Source organism: Aspergillus ochraceoroseus (assembly GCF_002846915.1).
Source record: "Aspergillus ochraceoroseus IBT 24754 chromosome Unknown P175scaffold_2, whole genome shotgun sequence".
Taxonomy (NCBI): domain Eukaryota; kingdom Fungi; phylum Ascomycota; class Eurotiomycetes; order Eurotiales; family Aspergillaceae; genus Aspergillus; species Aspergillus ochraceoroseus.
Genome location: NW_024468477.1, coordinates 2,498,181 through 2,517,323, shown reverse-complemented (window position 1 = coordinate 2,517,323; position 19,143 = coordinate 2,498,181). Strand labels below are relative to the sequence as shown.

Here is a 19,143-nt window from a genome sequence, read left to right as displayed (position 1 = left end):
CTCCCTTTCACCTCCTCGATACGCTGCTTGTCCATCGCCCAACGTCCCCCGATCATCGCGTTTTTCATCGCGATATCATCCTACGAGCTGGAGAATCGCCAATACCGACCGTGACCTTCCTTTTTTTCGCCCTTTTTGAAGCTTCGCGAAGTCGGTGGACAGGGTCGCAGGCGCCCTCGTGGCAAGGGCTGCCAGAGGCCTCATCTGGCCCTCTGCTCGCAAATTCTTCCTCTTCTCGCTTGTTCATACTTGAGAATTAACGGATTATACCTTCAGAAGTCGTTTTCTGTAGGCTTGGGACCCGTCCTTATTTCACCTTCGTCACCCGTTTCGTCCCCTGATTTTACGCCTTTGCGCGACACCATTCACCATGTCGAACGTCTACTTTCCGTACTCTAAGGCGCCTCTGCGCACCATTAAAGAGATCCAGTTTGGTCTTTTCTCTCCTGAGGAAATCAAGCGGATGAGTGTGGTACACGTTGAATATCCAGAGACGATGGTTTGTTTTGCCCCTGGACTTTTTCTTCGCTATGGATGACCTGTGTGAGGATTCTGACCGGGAAACAACCACAATAGGATGATCAGAGGCAGCGCCCACGAACCAAGGGCCTTAATGACCCGCGTTTAGGAACTATTGACCGACAGTGGAACTGTGAAACCTGTGAGGAAGGCCAGAAGGAATGTCCTGGACATTTCGGACATATTGAGCTCGCCACCCCGGTTTTCCACATTGGTATGATGACGACCCTACTAAGCCAGCTTATTAGGATCGAGTATTGACCTACTTCTTTTAGGTTTCTTGACCAAAATCAAGAAATTGCTTGAGACGGTCTGCCACAACTGTGGAAAGATCAAAGCCAACACGGTTAGTCATCCCTTACGGGATGGCAAATCTAAGATGGCAAATTATGCTAACATTTAACCAGTCCGATTCAAAGTTCTTGGAAGCCCTGCGTATCAGGGATCCCAAAAGACGCTTCGATCATATCTGGCGACTGTCGAAGGATGTGCTGATTTGCGAAGCCGACCCCCCTCCGGACGACGACGATCCGTTTGGAAAGGAAAGCTCTAAGCCTTTGAGGATGCATGGCGGATGTGGTAATGCCCAGCCCACGATTCGAAAGGAAGGTATAACGCTAGTTGGAACTTGGAAGCCGACGAAGAGCATGATGGACGAGATGGATATGCAACAACCTGAGAAGAAAGTCATTAGTCCCCAGGTGGCACTGAATGTCTTCCGCAGCATCTCTCATGAGGACGTTCGCATTATGGGACTGAGCAATGACTACGCCCGCCCTGAGTGGATGGTCATTACTGTGTTGCCTGTCCCTCCCCCCCCAGTTCGTCCCAGTGTTCTTGTGGGTGGTAGCACTAGTGGTCAGCGTGGTGAGGACGATTTGACATATAAATTGGCTGAAATCGTCCGAGCAAACCAGAACGTCCAGCGCTGCGAGCAAGAAGGTGCACCAGAACACGTTGTGCGCGAGTTCGAGTCCCTGTTGCAGTACCACATTGCCACCTACATGGATAACGACATCGCTGGCCAGCCGAAGGCTATGCAGAAATCTAACCGACCTGTTAAGGCTATTCGCAGCCGTCTGAAGGGCAAGGAAGGCCGTCTTCGACAGAACTTGATGGGAAAACGTGTCGATTTCTCCGCGCGTACCGTTATCACCGGTGACCCGAACTTGTCACTTGACGAAGTCGGTGTGCCGAGGAGTATCGCTAGGACTTTGACATATCCTGAGGTTGTCACTCCATACAACATCGAAAAGTTGCAACAACTTGTTATGAATGGTCCCAATGAGCATCCTGGAGCACGATACATCGTTCGAGACAATGGTGAGCGAATTGATCTTCGCCATGCCAGGAGAGCCGGAGGCCAACAGCTGTTGTACGGCTGGAAGGTCGAACGCCATCTTATGGATGGAGACGTGATTCTGTTCAATCGACAGCCTTCGCTGCACAAGGAATCCATGATGGCTCACCGTGTCCGCGTGATGCCCTACTCTACCTTTAGGCTGAACTTGTCCGTTACTACCCCGTACAACGCTGATTTCGATGGTGATGAAATGAACTTGCATGTCCCCCAAAGCGAAGAGTCTCGTGCTGAACTCGGCCAACTTGCTCTGGTTCCCATGAACATTGTGTCTCCTCAGCGAAACGGACCACTCATGGGTATTGTGCAAGATACTCTTTGTGGCATCTATAAGATTTGTCGACGTGATGTGTTTTTGACCAAGGAACAGGTCATGAACATCATGATGTGGGTTCCCGATTGGGATGGAGTTATTCCTGCCCCTGCTATCCTGAAGCCTCGACCCAGATGGACAGGAAAGCAGATGATCAGCATGGCACTACCATCTGGTCTCAATCTTCTGCGCGTTGAAAAGGACGGATCTCCTCTTTCAGAGAAGTTCTCTCCTCTGAACGATGGTGGCCTCCTCGTTCATGGCGGACAGCTATTGTACGGAATGTTTTCTAAAAAGACCGTTGGTGCGACCGGAGGCGGTGTTATTCATACCATCTTCAACGAGTACGGACCCTGGACAGCAGTGGCTTTCTTCAATGGTGCTCAAACCATTGTTAACTACTGGTTGCTTCACAATGGGTTCAGTATTGGTATTGGCGACACTATTCCTGACGAGGTCACTATCCAAAGGATTGAGAACTGTGTGCGTGTCAGGAAACAGGAGGTCGAAGCGATCACTGCCAGTGCCACCGAGAACACTCTGGAGCCTCTCCCTGGTATGAATGTTCGAGAAACATTCGAGAGCAAGGTCTCTCGTGCTCTTAACAATGCTCGTGATGAAGCTGGTAGCGAGACTGAGAAGAGCTTAAAAGACTTGAACAATGCCATTCAGATGGCCCGTTCTGGATCCAAGGGTTCAACTATTAATATTTCGCAGATGACTGCTGTCGTTGGACAGCAGTCGGTGGAGGGTAAACGTATTCCTTTTGGTTTCAAGTATCGTACCTTGCCGCACTTTACAAAGGACGACTATTCCCCAGAATCCAGGGGCTTTGTTGAGAACTCTTACCTTCGTGGTCTAACTCCGACGGAGTTCTTCTTCCACGCTATGGCTGGTCGAGAAGGTCTGATTGATACAGCTGTCAAGACTGCGGAAACCGGTTACATTCAGCGAAAGTTGGTCAAGGCACTTGAAGAAGTTATGGTCAAGTATGATGGTACTGTCCGCAACTCCCTGGGCGATATTATTCAGTTCATTTACGGAGAAGATGGTCTCGATGGTGCTCATATTGAAAACCAGCGTGTTGATATCATTAAATGCTCCGATGACAAGTTCAGGGACCGTTTCCGCATTGATCTCATGGACCCTGAGCGGAGCTTAGGCCCTGACATTTTGGAACAGGCCAATGAGATTGCAGGTGACGTTGAAGTCCAGAGATATTTGGATGAAGAGTGGGAACGACTACTGAAGGACAGGGCGTTCCTTCGAAGTGTGGTGAAGGAGGATGAGGAGATGATGCAGCTTCCAATTAACGTGCAAAGAATTCTGGAAACAGCCAGGACAACATTCAGAATCCGTGAAGGAACCATCAGCGATTTGCATCCTGCTGAAGTTATCCCTCAGGTGCAATCCCTCCTTGACAGGCTGCTGGTTGTGCGTGGTGATGATGTTATTTCACGGGAGGCGCAGGAGAACGCGACGCTTTTGTTCAAGGCCCAGCTTCGAAGTCGTCTTGCATTCCGAAGACTGGTTACCGAATACTCGATGAACAAACTCGCGTTCCAGCACGTTCTGGGCGCTATTGAGATGCGGTTTGCCAAGGCTGGTGCGAACCCTGGTGAGATGGTTGGTGTTCTTGCCGCCCAGTCCATTGGTGAGCCCGCTACTCAGATGACGCTGAACACTTTCCACTTTGCTGGTGTCTCCTCAAAGAACGTTACCCTTGGTGTCCCTCGTCTGAAGGAAATTCTCAATGTTGCTACCAACATCAAGACCCCGTCCATGACTGTCTACCAGGAACCCGCCAGAACATTTGACAAGGAGGGTGCCAAGCAGCTGCGAAGTGCTGTCGAGCATACTAGCTTGCGGTCTGTTACGGAGGCAACTGAGATCTACTATGATCCCGATATCCAGACCACCGTGATTGAGAACGATCGAGACATGGTGGAGTCTTACTTCATTATTCCCGAGGATGTCACCGATGACTCGTCCCGCCAGTCCAAGTGGCTGCTCCGTATCATCCTTAGTCGACCTAAGCTCCTTGATAAGGGTCTTACGGTGCAGGATGTTGCGACCAGGATTAAACAGGCCTACCCCAAGGATATTGCTGTCCTCTTCAGCGATAATAACGCTGATGAGCAAGTTATTCGTATCCGACAGATCCAGGACCACAAAGAAGATGAGGATGATGACGATATTGAGTATGATGTCACATTGAAAAAGTTGGAGCAACATCTTTTGGATACCTTGACTCTTCGAGGTGTTCCTGGAGTGGAGCGCGCATTTATCAATGAGAAGGCCAAGGTCCGGGTCCTCGAAGACGGGTCACTGTTATCAAGCAAGACCGATCCCCTCTGCAAGGAGTGGGTGCTTGAAACAAGTGGCTCATCTCTTGGCGAAGTTTTGGCTCTTCCAGGTGTCGATGCTTCTCGGACATACTCCAACCAATTTATTGAGGTGTTCGAAGTTTTCGGTATCGAGGCTGCCCGAACGGCTGTTCTTCGCGAGTTGACACAAGTGCTGGCTTTCGACGGATCTTATGTCAACCACCGTCACTTGGCTCTTTTGGTCGATGTCATGACTGTGCGAGGTTACTTAACCCCTGTCACTCGTCATGGTATTAACCGTGCTGATAATGGTGCGCTTATGCGTTGCTCTTTTGAAGAGACAGTGGAAATTTTGCTTGAGGCTGCTGCGTTTGGAGAGCTTGATGATTGTCGTGGTGTGTCAGAGAACTTGATCCTGGGACAAATGGCACCCGCTGGTACTGGAGAATTTGATGTCTACCTTGACCAGAATATGCTGAATACTGTGGTCTCAAACAATGCTCGCTTTGGAGTGATGGGAGCCCTTGGTGCCAAGGACGCTATTATCTCCGATGGCGCTGCGACACAGTATGATACTGGCTCGCCTATGCAGGAGAATGCCTATATCGGTACACCTGATCCAGACTCGAACTTTTCTCCTATTCGCCAAGCAGGTGCTGAGACCCCTGGTGGTTTTACTGAATACCAGCCTACTGGTGGCTTTGGTGGCGGCTTTAGTCCTGCCGCTACTAGTCCGGCTGGGTACTCTCCAAGCAGTCCCTTCAGCGCTAACCCGACATCTCCTGGCTATTCTCCAACTTCCAGTTACTCACCTACCTCCCCTGGTATGGGTATCACGAGCCCTCGTTTCATGACGTCTCCCGGATTCTCGCCTTCTAGTCCGTCGTTTGCGCCGACTTCGCCCGCCTACTCACCCACGTCGCCAGCATATGGCCAGGCGTCTCCGACTTCACCGTCGTACTCTCCAACGTCGCCTGGATTCTCACCAACCTCGCCCAACTATAGCCCTACTTCACCAAGCTTTAGCCCCGCGTCTCCTGCTTTCAGCCCAACCTCGCCAAGCTACAGCCCTACGAGCCCGGCTATTGGTGGTGCTCGACACTTGTCTCCCACTTCACCAACGTCTCCTAAATATACACCTACATCACCCGGGTGGTCTCCTACTAGCCCCCAAACATACTCACCAACATCTCCCAACTTTGCTGGCTCACCGACATCACCAGGCGGCCCAACATCCCCTGGCTATAGTCCGACGTCGCCGGCTTTCAGTCCTACGTAAGTTGGTTAATCAGAATATTATTGTGCTGTTGAAATTTCTGACGGTTTTTCTTAGGTCTCCTCGCCAGTGAAGTTGAAACCTTAATGTTCAGGTTGACTTCTGCTGTATCATTGTACTATCACTTTTGCATCCAGACTCCCCTGAAAACAAGAAAAGAAAACACATATTGCATTTCTGCTGCGGAATTGGTTGGTTATATCTCTCACAATTTGGGCGCGTTCAGCCTTTTAACTCTTTTACTATTTTCCCTACTTCCTTCTTCCCCTTTCTTCTTAATGTATGCGGTTTTTTTTTTATGCCCCATTCCCAAGGTCTTGTCGACTCTATAGTCTCTGAGCCAACCTGGTGAAATTGCAAACGAATTCTTACGGGTTGGTAACGTTTTCACGTTTTCGTTTCTTATTCTGAAGAACCCTACAGTGGCAAGCATTTATTTTTAGACCTGAAGACCTTCGGTTGGATTATCCACTCTGGAGATGTCTCTTGCGGGATGCTATTTCGTTTTCCCTTGATTTGCATGGGGAAGAGATTGTGACTGAGTGTATTATTTGCGATCGGAGTTTTCCTTTCTTGTACACAGTTTTTAGAGCAGATACGTTATGGACCGGAGTGGAAGGGGATAAAACTTATAAAAACTTGAAAAATGAAAAGACATTACGAGACATTTGAGGGTGTAATTCAGAGTAGGTAGATTCGCAGTAGTTAGTTACTACGGAGTACATACTTACTCCGTATAATATTGTTCGGAAATCGGTAAAATGAAGCTCCGCGGGGACAGGTGGCCCGACTCTTCTGGAATGACGATCTGACCACCTAGAGAGCTTCATCGAGCATCGGGTTGGCCATATACGTCCTCCTAAAGTCGCTATTTTATCGAGAAAGGACGGATTCGCCATGCGTCTCTTCTTGTTGATTCCTACCAATTTCTCCCAGGCAACATGAAGACTCCTTGGATATGGCGTTTCCTGCCCTTGGTGTTTCGTGAGCCTCCACCTCCCCACTACGGAGCTTGGGGAGTATGACCTCGTACACTGACACTGGCTTTCCACTTTTCTAGTACTCTTGCAGGCGCTTGCAGTTGAACTCAAGGGCCCTTCTGATGATGAATCCCCACCGACAGATGTCGCTCACGAATCACTTCAGTCGTCTGATGGACCGACTGCATCGAATCCTCCAAATAGTAAGGAATAGCCGTCTCCTTCATCAAGCCGGCGCTGTCTAGTTAACACATGACGTTTGTCCTATTTTCTCCGTAGAACACGTTGACACTGCCCTGAAGATTCTTCATGATCCCAAGATTGCAATAATTTCGTCCCCAGAAAAGCCATCAGGCCTGATTGGCTACACCTGGCATTATGCACAGGAAACCTTTCGGATATTGTTCATGAACGGACCGCCCTCGGATAAAGCTATGCGGAAGAAGGTCCATCCAACTATTTTCAAGGCTGTGGAGGAGCTTAAGGTTGCAGCGCTAGAGGACCATGACCCAGACGCGATGTTTCTGCTGGCAGAGATGAACTTCTACGGCAACTTTACGCATCCCCAAAATTTCCAACGGGCGTTGCATTGGTATCAGGCTTTGGCGTCTTTGGATGGAAATAGTACGGCACAGTATATGCTTGGATTTATGTATGCTACGGGAATTGGGGGTGCGGTTGAACGCGACCAAGCCAAGAGTTTGCTATATCACACTTTTGCAGCTGAAGCGGGAAACACGAGATCGGAAATGACCCTTGCGTATCGGCATCATGCTGGTATTGGAACTGCCAGAAATTGCGACCAAGCTACACACTACTACAAGAAAGTAGCAGACAAGGCTATTCAGTATTACCGATCGGGACCTCCTGGCGGTCATAGCATGATCCGCGAATCATACCGTTGGGCTGATGAAGAGGGTGGCGTGTATGGTGAGGGTGCCAGTGTTTCTAGCTCTGGACCCAACGCTCTTCGTGATGGAACGGGATCTAGTACTGAGGCCAGCCTGGAGGATATTTTGGAGTACTTGGATCTCATGTCTCGGAAGGGTGAGCTGAAGGCTACCTTTAGCCTGGGCAAGATGCACTACGAGGGCACAAGGGGCCTTCCCAAGAACTACAAAAAGGCGATGATATATTTTAGGAAGGTTACAAAACGATACTGGAATACAGATGGATCGGTAAATCCCAACCACCCTCTTGGGATCGAGAAGCTGGCGTCAAAGGCAGCAGGTCACGTTGGATTGATGCATATGCGGGGTGAAGGCGTGGAACAAAACTTCGATATTGCACATTCTTGGTTCAAGCGCGGGTTGACCAACGGCGATGCGCTCTGCCAACACCAAATTGGACTGATGTATCTCCATGGGTACGGGGTACAAGAAGATGCATTTAAGGCCTCGTCCTACTTCAAGTCTGCGGCTGATCAGGATTATCCTGCATCCGAAACCCGACTGGGTGCGTTGTTCCTTGATCAGGGAGACGTTACTACAGCCACAAAATATTTCGAGTTAGCTGCACGTTGGGGATCTATGGAGGCCTTCTATTACCTGGCAGAACTAGCTAACAACGGCGTTGGGCGGCAGAGACACTGCGGACTGGCTGCGTCGTATTACAAGATGGTTGCTGAGAAAGCGGAAGCCGTTCATTCATCGGTCCTGGAGGCTAATATTGCGTATGAGAATGGCGACAAAGAGGAGGCCCTGATTCCAGTGCTCATGGCCGCAGAACAGGGCTATGAACATGCCCAGGCCAATGTCGCATTCATTCTCGACGAACAGCGCTCTTTGGTATCATTGGACAAGGTTATTCCTGGACTCAAGAAACCGCGGGCTCCTCTACTACGAAATGCGGCGCTGGCTCTTATCTATTGGACTCGCTCGGCCAAGCAGGCGAATATCGACTCTTTAGTTAAGATGGGTGACTATTATCTGAGCGGAATTGGTATCGATGCGGATGCAGACAAGGCCTCAACTTGCTATCATACCGCCGCCGAAGTTCATTACAGTGCGCAGGCGTATTGGAATCTCGGCTGGATGCATGAGAACGGAGTTGCCGTTGAACAGGATTTCCACATGGCTAAAAGATACTATGATCTCGCGCTTGAGACAAGTACCGAGGCGTATTTGCCTGTTAAATTAAGCCTGCTGAAATTGCGGATGAGGAGTGCTTGGAATAGGTTCACAAATGGGGATATTAATTCTATCCAGGAAGATGATGGTATGAATCGCAGGTTGGGTGTTGCCTACTGAAACATCCGACTCTCCATGAAATTCGACTGTGCTAATTCTGTCCACAGAACCGAAACCTCGCCGCACGTTCAAAGAGTGGGTTGCTGCGTTTATCGAGAACGACGAGGAGGAAGAGGCAAATTATCGGGCACAAATGTACAAACGCGCAGAGGACAACGATGACGACATACTTTCAGGGGGTGATCGCCTTGATGACCGTCACGAGGATGGCTATTATGACGACCTCGACCTGGAGATTGACGAAAGTATTCTCGAAGGTTTAATTATTCTGTCGCTAGCTGCAACACTCCTAGTCTTGGTTTACATGCGTCAACAACGCAACCGCCAGAGACCAAATGATAACCAGAATGCAAACCAAGGAGCACCGGCCAATGGTAACGACCGGGGGCTTTTCCCTCGCCCTGGAGAACCTGAGTTTGTGCAATGGGTTGCTGGAGGAGTTGGTCATTAGAAGGGACGAACAGAAGCTTTTTTCCCTCTCGTTAATTTATGTACATGTGTGTATTTTACGATAATTGAGCGTTATGGTGATGCCTTGATATCTACTTATTATGATTCATTACCTAAGTTGTGTCCGCCTGTTGAGTAATTTCGTGTAAACCGTTAGCCACTCTTTTATTGTAGCTTGGAAGGACTGGCTGACTTCTCAAAATCCTTCGGCATTAGGAATACTTGAACCATCTCCCATCATCTATATCACCAACTTCAAATCCTTCCAAGATTCGCTTCTATGTCATATTTATAACCCACTATTCGATATTGAAAAAACCCCTCTTGGGTAAAATAAAAACAACATGGCGTCTCTCAAACCCAATGCGAAAAGACGTCGTCTCGACCACGCATCATCTGCTGCGGCACTTTCTAAGCCGTTCAAGTCCCCTCTTCGCAGGCAGCCAGAGGAGTCCAAGGGGGAAAATGCACCTCTAAAGAAAGAAGAAAGTGCATTGCTTTCTTCTAATGCCATAAACCAAGCCGCCAGAACCAGCAGTCACCTATCACAGAATCCATCTCCGAAACCAAGCTCCTTCGTCCCAGATTCCCTCTCTACAAATTCATTGGCTACACCCTCCTCCCCTTTCCGCAAAATGAGAACACCCGGTGAGCGTCTCACATTCAGTATGAGACCTATCCTTCCAGATCCTGCGGTATTAAATCTCCAGAAACAACAGCGAGTCTTACAGTCACGCCTCGCGGCTCTACGCTCAGAGCTCGAAACAGTACAGCAAGCTCTGCAAATTGAATCATCCAACAGGGACGACGAACTTGAAGCCTTGATTGTGAAATGGAGACGTGTGAGCCAGAACGCGGCAGATGAAGTTTTTACGGGTGCTCAGGAACGGGTTTCCCGGATGGGAGGCATCAAAGCTTGGAGGGAGCGAATGAAGAATGATAGTGCACGATGGGAGCAAGAGGAAATGGAATCCTGGTTCGGGAATGTGGATGTTGAAGGGGCTGACCTGGATGAAGATGAGTTGCAAGCTCGCAAGGCTGACATTATGGGGGAGATTGATGAGATTAAGGAGGGACTTGGGGGAGAAGCAAAGGAACCTGAGGTTGGTGTGCCCGTTAAGATCTGCTGTGAGAGTTTTGTATGCTGACCTCAATATCTACTTGGGATGTTTACAGGACTTTACTATGGACTTTATGTTGAAGACGCTGAATATTGACCTTAGGACTATCGGTTACGACCAGTTGAACCAGAAATGGACTAATGGATAATGGGTTATGTACCTTGTATTGCTAGATTAATATGTCTGGGAGGGTTTTTTTCTTCTTTCTTTCTCGTCCTGAGCTATGATGTATGAGTTCGATGATGCTATTTTCCTGCAAATGCTCTCTCAACCATGATGCTATCCATTCCATTGCGGAGTTCAAATAGATTCCTGGGAATTACTTAAAGCAATAGAAGCTTTCCAACTGCATGACCGGCACTGGATCGAGCCACCAAGATAATTATAAGCTGGTACGCAGCAGGCCTGGTCCACCGAGACCATGTGTTGTCACGAGGAGACACGGGATATGCAGTTGTCAAACTCCATTGACTCCCATCCATTACCACCTCAACAGGGTTGCCATTAACAGAGCAGTTGAATTGCTTCAGCTCGTCGTTTTGGGTTATATTCCAAGTTCCATGAGCGTCAATCCTAACAGTCTCCCCCAGGATCTTTTTAGACTGGTTTTGCACTTGAATTTGTGTTGCTTCTGCCGTACGTGTCCCAACAGCTTTGAGAATGTCATCAGAATCAAGCTCAGGCACAAGGGGCGGTAATGAGCGCTTCTTTGTTGCTTGCTCGAAGGCATAAGCATATTTGAGAAGCGTATTGTCTTCGTATGCTTTTCCTGCGAAAGTCAGATTCACTGGCATTTTTGTGTCTTCCATGAGCCCCATAGGCACAGAGACGGTAGGAACACCCAGATGGCGGATGGCTTGGTTTCCGTTCGAATACTTGACCCCATTCTTCCAAGCAAATTGAGAAGATTCGTCGTCTACATCTGCGTTTGTGCGTCCAACGTCACCGTTTGCAGGGAAAACTATCACATCCAGACCTTCTTTATCCATCCAGTCTTCCAGTGTTTCCTTTCGGGCATTCTCGAGTGCTTTCAAAGCTTGTTCCAATCCTTGAATATCGAAGATAGAACCGGACTTGGTTTTCGGATATTCGACCATCTCTGTCCATCGCAGTTGATTCGCTGGCAATGGTGCTCCGCGAAGGGAGCCTGGAGCTAGAGGGAAGATATCATTTGGGTTTACACAAGAACACAGAGTCTAGGCCGGGTTGACCATTGGCAACTAGAAAGTCATCCCATGCATGTGCAACTACGTCGCATCGCTCTTTCGCTGGCCAGTCTTCTGGTAGGTCTTTGACGCTCGCTAATCGCCCATTCTGAACATTGGCTTCATAAGTGGAAATAAGAGGGAAGTCGACCTCAACAACTGTAGTACCGCAGGACTCTAAGGCGAGCTTGGCCGATTCCCAAAGCTTGATGATGGAAGGTCGTGTGCTCACTTTCACTGGGAGAGGGTCTGTCGAGTGGATGTACATTGAAGGTATGCCCACACGTTTGCTGCGTAAAGAGGACTGGTCTTCTAGCTCTTTGAACTGCTGTGGGCGGATAGCACTGACTGACGGCAGGGGGATCAACTTTTGCTCGTTCCAAAAGTCTCCTTCTGGATTCTTATCCGCCACAGCCAGAACATTGAGGACGTGAAAGAGATCGGACATGGTGCGGGTATGGGGCACCAAGACATACATCGCAGGTCGGATACAAGGCCCATACTCCACGGAGAGGCAATAATCCTTTTGATGGCGTATATGCAATGATGGAATTGTTTGATGCAGGGGATCTCCCTGAGGATGCAGTTTCCGTGCCTAAACTGAAGGTGCAAAAGTTCGCCGTGGCAGCCGTGGCAGAACCATTCGAAGACCCAGATCCGTAAGCTGCCGTTAGATATTCCATATTGTAAGGGCTCTCCGCAACGTCCGTATGATCCGCGTTGCATACCACCATACGCCATAGCGGGCATGTTCGTTCTCCCGAGACGCACCGCCCCGGCCTCCCGGAGCATCAGGACGCAAGCGGCATCATCTGTAGCAACAAGACCCTCAAACGCTGGAGAGCCCGAGGCAACCGTCATTCCCTTTACTTTGATGCTGTCCTTGACGAGGCAGGGAATGCCTTCCAGTGGCCTGGCGGGGAGGCCTGCAGCTCTCCGCGCATCCGATGCCTCGGCTTCATCGAGAACAGACGGGTTCAGGATGGGTACGGCACTGAGCGTGAGACCAGCAGCATCATACAAACTAATCCGCCGCAGATATCGTGCTACTAGCGCAACGCTTGTGGTCCATCCCAAAGTAAGAGCGTCTTGCAGCTCTGAGATGCTGGCATCAAGAAGACTGAGGGATTGTCCTTCCTATCGCGGACTTCTCATCAGCATCGGAGAGACTCTGGAAACCGTTGGAGAGCTTACCGATTTCATTGTTTTACTTGAGGTTAATCAGGTATATGACAACGAACGTGACGCTAATCTGGTGGTAGATGATTAGATATTTTAGGAGAGATGACAATTTATCAGTATTCTGAGAGATGTGATGGAAGATGATTTTTCTTGGGAACTGTATATGAACAACCAACGCCGTACAGGAACCACATTCTTGGGTATTTCCTCATGTTTAGCCCTAGTATCTGCACTCTGAGTCTGCAGAGGCTGTCTCAAGTTCAAGCCATGGCGAACGTGGTCAAGATATAACCGCCAAGAGGTAGCAAATGAGACGAGAGCTGCTTTATCAATTTGACACCTGATATGAGTTAAAGACGCGGTCTCAAGTCTGGACCGGTATAGAAGTAGGAGACATTGAACCGGATTCTCTCTCGGCCTAAGAAGTACATGAACTCCCCCCCTGGGATCCACACAATACACAGGGTAAGAATATTCTTATTCAATTTCTTCAAACCATGCCAAATGGGTAAATTACCGAGTCTCTCATAATTGACCGCACCAGAAATCATTGGGCCCCGCTGAGAAATCGGATAAACTGAAACTAACTAGTATATACATATGTACCAATGCGTGCTACTCTGCTATATGAAATAGCATGGGGAAAAAAAAAAGAATATGCGCTCCCTCAGATATGTAAGTGAACTTCCCCCCGCCTCGCATAAGTTGCCTCGAGCTTAGCTCTCTTTTTTTTTGTACTTTGGTTTTGGGTTGCATTGCATTCATTGCATTCATCTTCATATAGAACCTCTAAACTAGCTAGGTCATTTATTCCCATACAATTCGTATAATGAAGTATTGATTGTGTCTTGGCAGCCATGCTTTTTTGACTTATGCCTTCTGAATATACTTGGCGAAGATATTTGGCATAGCCGTAGCGCTGGCCTTGGGGTATCTCTTCTGGCCGTTCTCGTAGTCAACGAATGTGACTCCGAAGCGGGTTTCGTAGCCCTCGGCCCATTCGAAGTTACTATAACATATGTTAGTTTGGGGGAGTGTTTCTCTGATCAAGAGGGGGCCCCAAAAAAAAAAAAAAAAAAAAAAGACAGAGAAAGAAGCAAGGGAGACTCACTCCATCAAACTCCAAGCCAGATAGGCTCGAACATTGACATTGTCATAGGTATAGGAATCCGCCATCGCCCCGATATAATCCTCAAAGTACTTCACGCGGAAGTCATCCTTGAGCAACTGGTCCAGCGGCCTATCGCTCTCTCCCTTCACACTGGTACCGTTTTCAGTGACGTAGATCTTGGGCCGGTCGTAGCGGTCGCTAAGCCATTTGAGGAGCTTGCGGAATCCAATCGCGGACGGGCGAAGCCATGGAGACTGTGTCTCGGGACCGATCCATTCGCCCGCCTTGTTCTGTAGCAGGATCTCCAGGTTACCTGCGACGTCTGTGAGCTCGGGCTCACCGGTCTTAGCTTTGATGTAGTTCGCGCAGTAATGGTTCATGCCATAGAAATCGTTGCTCCCCTTCACGAGGGCAACTTCCTTGTCGGTCCATTTGGGGAGCCGGTCCCCGAGCTGTTTCACCATACTCTCGGGGTAGTGGCCGAAATAAATAGGGTCGGCAAACCAGGAGATGGCGAACTCGATCTTGCGGTCGCAGGCTTCGACGTCTGCGGGATTTTTGGGGTCCCAGGGTTCGGCCCAGTCGCCTGTTATTGCGGGTTAGCTTTGGGATTTTCGCAAGGAAACTGCGGGGCCCAAGAAAAGTACTCACCATTGAGCGTGATTCCGATTTCGCCACCATGAACGGGTTTGTACTCTTCCCGGAAGATCTTTACAACTGTGCCGTGGGCGATGAGCAAGTTGTGGCCTACGATCCAGGGCTCCGTGGCGCCGTCACCCTCAGGGTTCTTGCTGCGGTCACTCGTCCTACCAGGGGCGAACTGGCCGACATTATAGCCAAGGACACTGCTACACCATGGCTCATTGAAGGTGATCCAGTGTTTTACCTTAGGGCTCAACACGTTGAAGATGACGCGGCCGTAGTTGGCGTAGTCCGCCACGAACTCCTCTTTGTTGAGCAAGCCGCCGTAGCGCTTGTCGAGCTCATCTGGTAGATCCCAGTGGAAGAGGGTAACGACGGGGGTGACACCAGCAGCCAGCAGGCCGTCGACTAATTTAACGTAGTACTGCAGGCCCTGTTCGTTGACGGGATCATTTCTACCTCCCAGGGGAATAACACGGGACCTAAGCAGGAAAACAAAAGGGGTATTAGGGTATCTACTGTTACTCCCAGAAAATAAAAGATTGGCGTAAGCAACCACCCACCAGGAGATAGAGAAGCGATAAACCATGGCTCCGCATGTTTTTAGCAAGGCAATATCCTCATGGATGCGGTGGTATGAGTCGCAAGCCACGTCGCCGTTGGATCCATCCGCGATTTTACCGGGCTTTTTGCAAAAGGTGTCCCAGATGGAGGGTCCACGGCCGTCCTCGTCAACAGCGCCTTCGATTTGGTAACTATTCATCAGAAAGCGTAATCTCGGATCAGCCAGTGATCAATTGTTGCGGGGAAATCCCATCCAGAAGCCAGAGCAACAGGGACAGGGACAGGGACAGGGACAGGGACAAGAAGTAGGATTACCTAGCTGTTCCAAATCCCCAAAGGAAATCTGAAGGAAGATGAGCTGGTGGTACAGAGCCCATGGTTGCTTGAAGGTCTTTTTATCTGAAAGGTGAATGTTTCCCCTCCCCCCTCTTCGTATGCGTGTGTCAGATGGAGGTGGATGGTAGTTAGTAGTGGACCTGCCAACTCCACGAGAGCCACGAATAAGAAGTCAATGGATAAAAAGACAACAATAGGATTAGAAAGAAGAAAGAAGGACAAAAAGGGATCGAAACACGCAGGATATTTAAAGCCTTGCAGCTCCATTATCACTGCTTTCCCTCTTCGTCAAGGGCTCCCGGGAGCAATATTTTAATTCATCACGGAGATAGTACCTGGTCCAACCAGAGCCAAATCCAGGGAACGAACGGCGCAATGGAGATGGATCCAGGGGAGAGATGGGCGATTTGCTTTCACGAGGCTAAACTGGCGGCTACACGGGCCGTTCGCCGTGTCTGGATACGGTATAGCTCCATGGTTTCTTAAGATGCTCTATGATGGTGATAATCAGAAAATAAGAGATCATGCTACAAGATGTCATATGCAGCTACATCAAATCAAATAGTAGTAGCAGTAGTAGTCATGCTGAATGTCTCGCGTAAACTCCGGGTAAACCAGCGCTCATCCTTCAAATAGTAACAGCTTTCGGCTGTGGAAATCCATCAACAACCTTCCCTTTTGTAGATGCAATTTCAATGCTAAAAACGTATAGAAAAATGAAGAAAGGAAAAGGAGAACGTACTTTTCATCTTCTTGCCTGGCCGTTGAAGAACAGTGACCTTATGAAGCCTCCAGGCCATCCATCTCGTCAACATCAGCATCCTCCCCGTCGTTCAGAGCTAGTTGCGACCGTTTCAGTTCGCGACTTGGGCCCAGCCCGTCATCTGCGCCCAGCGTCCCGACGAGTTCCAGCTCCGGCCCTGCAATAATCCGGCCCTCCATGTCGACGACCTCACATAGTTCAATCAAGCTCTGCCTGCTCAAAGACTTGAAGCCATCGGTCCGAACAATCCGACCCCAGTGACTAAGGCAGAACTGGGCAGCGCGTCTCATCAACCATTCCTCATTCGTTCGTCCTGCTCTGTCCCAGATTATCGCCGCGTTCTCTACATCTAGCTCTCGCCCTAGGCGGTTGACGCACAGCAAACGCAGTCGGGGCATATCATAGAGGTTTGCCATCACAAGCATCCCTGCTACATCAATAATATCTGAGCAGTACTCCGGATGACCGGCTATACTATCCGTGTAGAGATAGTAGAGGAACGCACGGACAACGGAGTAAGGTTCGGGAATGTGCATCCTATTCGTGTGATACTCTGCCATCTGGGCGGAATACAACCGCTTGAAATGTGGCCATCTTAGTTGCAGGATGAGTTTGTGCACGTGGATCGGGGGAGATGTGCTTGTGTTGGCTGGTAGGAAGGCGGGTGTCGACTGGGCGACAGTTCCATCTTCGGTCATATCGTCCGCATAAGTAAAGTCATCTGGATTAGCAGTAATTGTAAAGTCTGCCCCACTGCCGGACTCTGGTGATTGATCAAAGGCAGACGACAAGTCCGCCCCTAGGCCAGAGAGAGGCCCCGTTTCTGTCCGTCCAGAGATCATCCTCGTTCTTCTTGGGTCGGGAGACAGGGCCGACATCTCGTTGCCCAGCAAACCGTACCTTTCCAAATCGATACTGAGGACTTCGGTCATATGATTCTCGTCACTCGTGTCGGGATTGCTGCCGACATCTAGACTACATCCAAGCAACCACGCTTTAGTGCCGCTTGCATTGACTGTGCAGTAGTGCCAGCGATAACCTGGCCGGAAAATTTCCTGTCCGTCAGCTAGTCTCTGCCATCGTAACGAGTCAAGTTCTAAGGACGACAGGTTACAATCAAAGGTGCGGACGGTTTCGGATGGCGTGATCAAATCGAGCAATACCCCCGACGCATATGCCTGAAAATGAGTACCGGAAAACAGAGCCGGTACGTTGGGACCAGATTTGAATTGAATACAAGAGATGGAACCGGGGGCTATGGATTTTCGTCGATTGGTATTGCGAACCTGTACACTTGCAGAGTTGGCTGCATAGCTCCCGGACCGGCCGGGCAGTTGTTGTGATGAGTTACTATACAGAGGGTCTGGACCGTGAGCTGTCGTGCCGAGTGGAGTGGGAGAATCCATGGTACCTTGTGAAGCTGTTGGCATTCCAAGAGCGGGAATGCCCTGAAGTTCTAACCACCAGATATCCGTGGTCCGTTCCATATCTGGATCGAGTCCTCCAAATGTCCAAAGGCGGCCGCCCCATATCCAGGCGAGGTGATCGAAGCGGGCGGTGAATTTCCAGGATCGAGACCAGGTCCAGGTTTTGAGATCCAAATAGGACATGTCGTCGATAATAACACTGCGCTCCGACGTTATGCCCCCCAAGATGAAGAGTTTGTCCTCGTAGATAACGGCAGCATGGCGAGCCCGTCCTCGTGGTATGGGTCCGCGGATTTCTGGCTGCGTCCAGGTGGATGTGGGAATATCGAAAATGATTACGTCTGACAAGTACTCACGATGCTCATTTTCGCCTCCGAATACGATCAATTTGTCTCCTTGGTAGAGCGAGGCCGTGTGTCCTAGAGATGAAACAATGAACGACATTGGTTAGCAGAGATGAACAGATGGAGGAGTAACGGGGTACCAAATGCGGGGAAGGCTTCGACTAACCCATGCGAACACCCGGGATATCTCCGTAGTTATCCACCAACTCCCACCGAAGAGTATTCAAATCCAATCGTAGGACATGGTTATACACTGTAGTAAGTTAGCCTTTACAGCCGATGCATACAACCTGTCACTGTTAGGGAGGTATCAACCTTCATCGGTATACTGGTCGAACCCGCCAAAAGCGTAGATCTGATCATTGTTGCAATACGTCACCGAGGCATTAACCAGGCATGCGGGGATATGGCCCTGAGCCTTGTGAATGCTTGGGCGGGACTCTGAACTACCCCGACGACGGCCAATCGAGCTAGCAGGCATGAGGAATGTGTCCTGGGGGGGAGGGGTAGAATGTTGGGCGGAGGAAAGCGTATCCATCGAATATGACAATGTAGACAACCGATGACTGGGGAGGAGCAAAGTGGGTCTCGGTGGAATTGGGACAGCCCCGTAACGGATACCGAAAAGTCTTCGAGTGACTAGTATAAATTGGAGCCGTTGTCGCAGTGAATGAAGTTGAAGCAGGAGTTGTGGTCGTGGCGGGTGGTTGCCATGCCACCCAAGGCCTCTCTCGGTGAAGCAGCCTGGGGGGGGTTAGAAAAGAGAGGTGTTCAACACCGGGTCATGAGACACTGGGACGGCAGATGAAAAAATAGTGGAATAATAATTTTTTTTTTCTCTTCTATTCTTGATGTTCATAGTCCATAGGAATTTAGAGTAAAAAATCGAGCAAAGGAGGGAATTCTGTCTGGTGCTTAAAGTCCATAAGCAAGTAAGTAACCTTTTTTTTTTTTTTTTTTTTTTTTTTTGACGT

General features: G+C 49.4%; 6 protein-coding genes across 6 annotated transcripts; 3 read left to right on the top strand and 3 right to left on the bottom strand.

Moving 5' to 3' along the window:
- The first annotated feature begins 11 nt into the window (after positions 1 to 11).
- P175DRAFT_0499550 (DNA-directed RNA polymerase II core subunit RPO21) lies at positions 12 to 6,215 on the top strand. The gene is made up of 5 exons (XM_040896758.1): positions 12 to 499; positions 577 to 733; positions 795 to 865; positions 927 to 5,794; positions 5,853 to 6,215. Exons 1-5 carry the CDS (start codon positions 371 to 373, stop codon positions 5,866 to 5,868), a joined length of 5,241 nt encoding a protein of 1,746 aa, XP_040754387.1. The 5' UTR covers positions 12 to 370; the 3' UTR covers positions 5,869 to 6,215.
- Positions 6,216 to 6,632: 417 nt separating this feature from the next.
- Positions 6,633 to 9,475, top strand: P175DRAFT_0474746 (ubiquitin ligase complex subunit HRD3; the record flags this gene model as incomplete). The annotated part of the gene is made up of 4 exons (XM_040895220.1): positions 6,633 to 6,779; positions 6,856 to 6,978; positions 7,055 to 8,992; positions 9,072 to 9,475. Exons 1-4 carry the CDS (start codon positions 6,737 to 6,739, stop codon positions 9,473 to 9,475), a joined length of 2,508 nt encoding a protein of 835 aa, XP_040754386.1. The 5' UTR covers positions 6,633 to 6,736.
- Positions 9,476 to 9,710: 235 nt separating this feature from the next.
- P175DRAFT_0454203 (putative DNA repair protein Dds20/Mei5) lies at positions 9,711 to 10,934 on the top strand. Its single transcript, XM_040894560.1, has 2 exons — positions 9,711 to 10,577; positions 10,651 to 10,934. Exons 1-2 carry the CDS (start codon positions 9,819 to 9,821, stop codon positions 10,741 to 10,743), a joined length of 852 nt encoding a protein of 283 aa, XP_040754385.1. The 5' UTR covers positions 9,711 to 9,818; the 3' UTR covers positions 10,744 to 10,934.
- On the bottom strand, positions 10,785 to 13,003 carry P175DRAFT_0543138 (amidase family protein; the record flags this gene model as incomplete). Its single annotated transcript, XM_040900370.1, has 5 exons — positions 10,785 to 11,748; positions 11,777 to 12,200; positions 12,277 to 12,464; positions 12,529 to 12,937; positions 12,995 to 13,003. 5 exons carry the CDS (start codon positions 13,001 to 13,003, stop codon positions 10,919 to 10,921), a joined length of 1,860 nt encoding a protein of 619 aa, XP_040754384.1. The 3' UTR covers positions 10,785 to 10,918.
- Positions 13,004 to 13,671: 668 nt separating this feature from the next.
- Positions 13,672 to 15,625, bottom strand: P175DRAFT_0499548 (uncharacterized protein). Its single transcript, XM_040896757.1, has 4 exons — positions 15,299 to 15,625; positions 14,745 to 15,217; positions 14,094 to 14,679; positions 13,672 to 13,991 (listed from the first exon to the last, which is right to left on the bottom strand). Exons 1-4 carry the CDS (start codon positions 15,496 to 15,498, stop codon positions 13,853 to 13,855), a joined length of 1,398 nt encoding a protein of 465 aa, XP_040754383.1. The 5' UTR covers positions 15,499 to 15,625; the 3' UTR covers positions 13,672 to 13,852.
- A 790-nt stretch (positions 15,626 to 16,415) lies between these two features.
- P175DRAFT_0432128 (Kelch motif domain protein) lies at positions 16,416 to 18,707 on the bottom strand (the record flags this gene model as incomplete). The annotated part of the gene is made up of 3 exons (XM_040893521.1): positions 16,416 to 18,244; positions 18,336 to 18,422; positions 18,485 to 18,707. 3 exons carry the CDS (start codon positions 18,705 to 18,707, stop codon positions 16,416 to 16,418), a joined length of 2,139 nt encoding a protein of 712 aa, XP_040754382.1.
- Between the last annotated feature and the right edge of the window lie 436 nt (positions 18,708 to 19,143).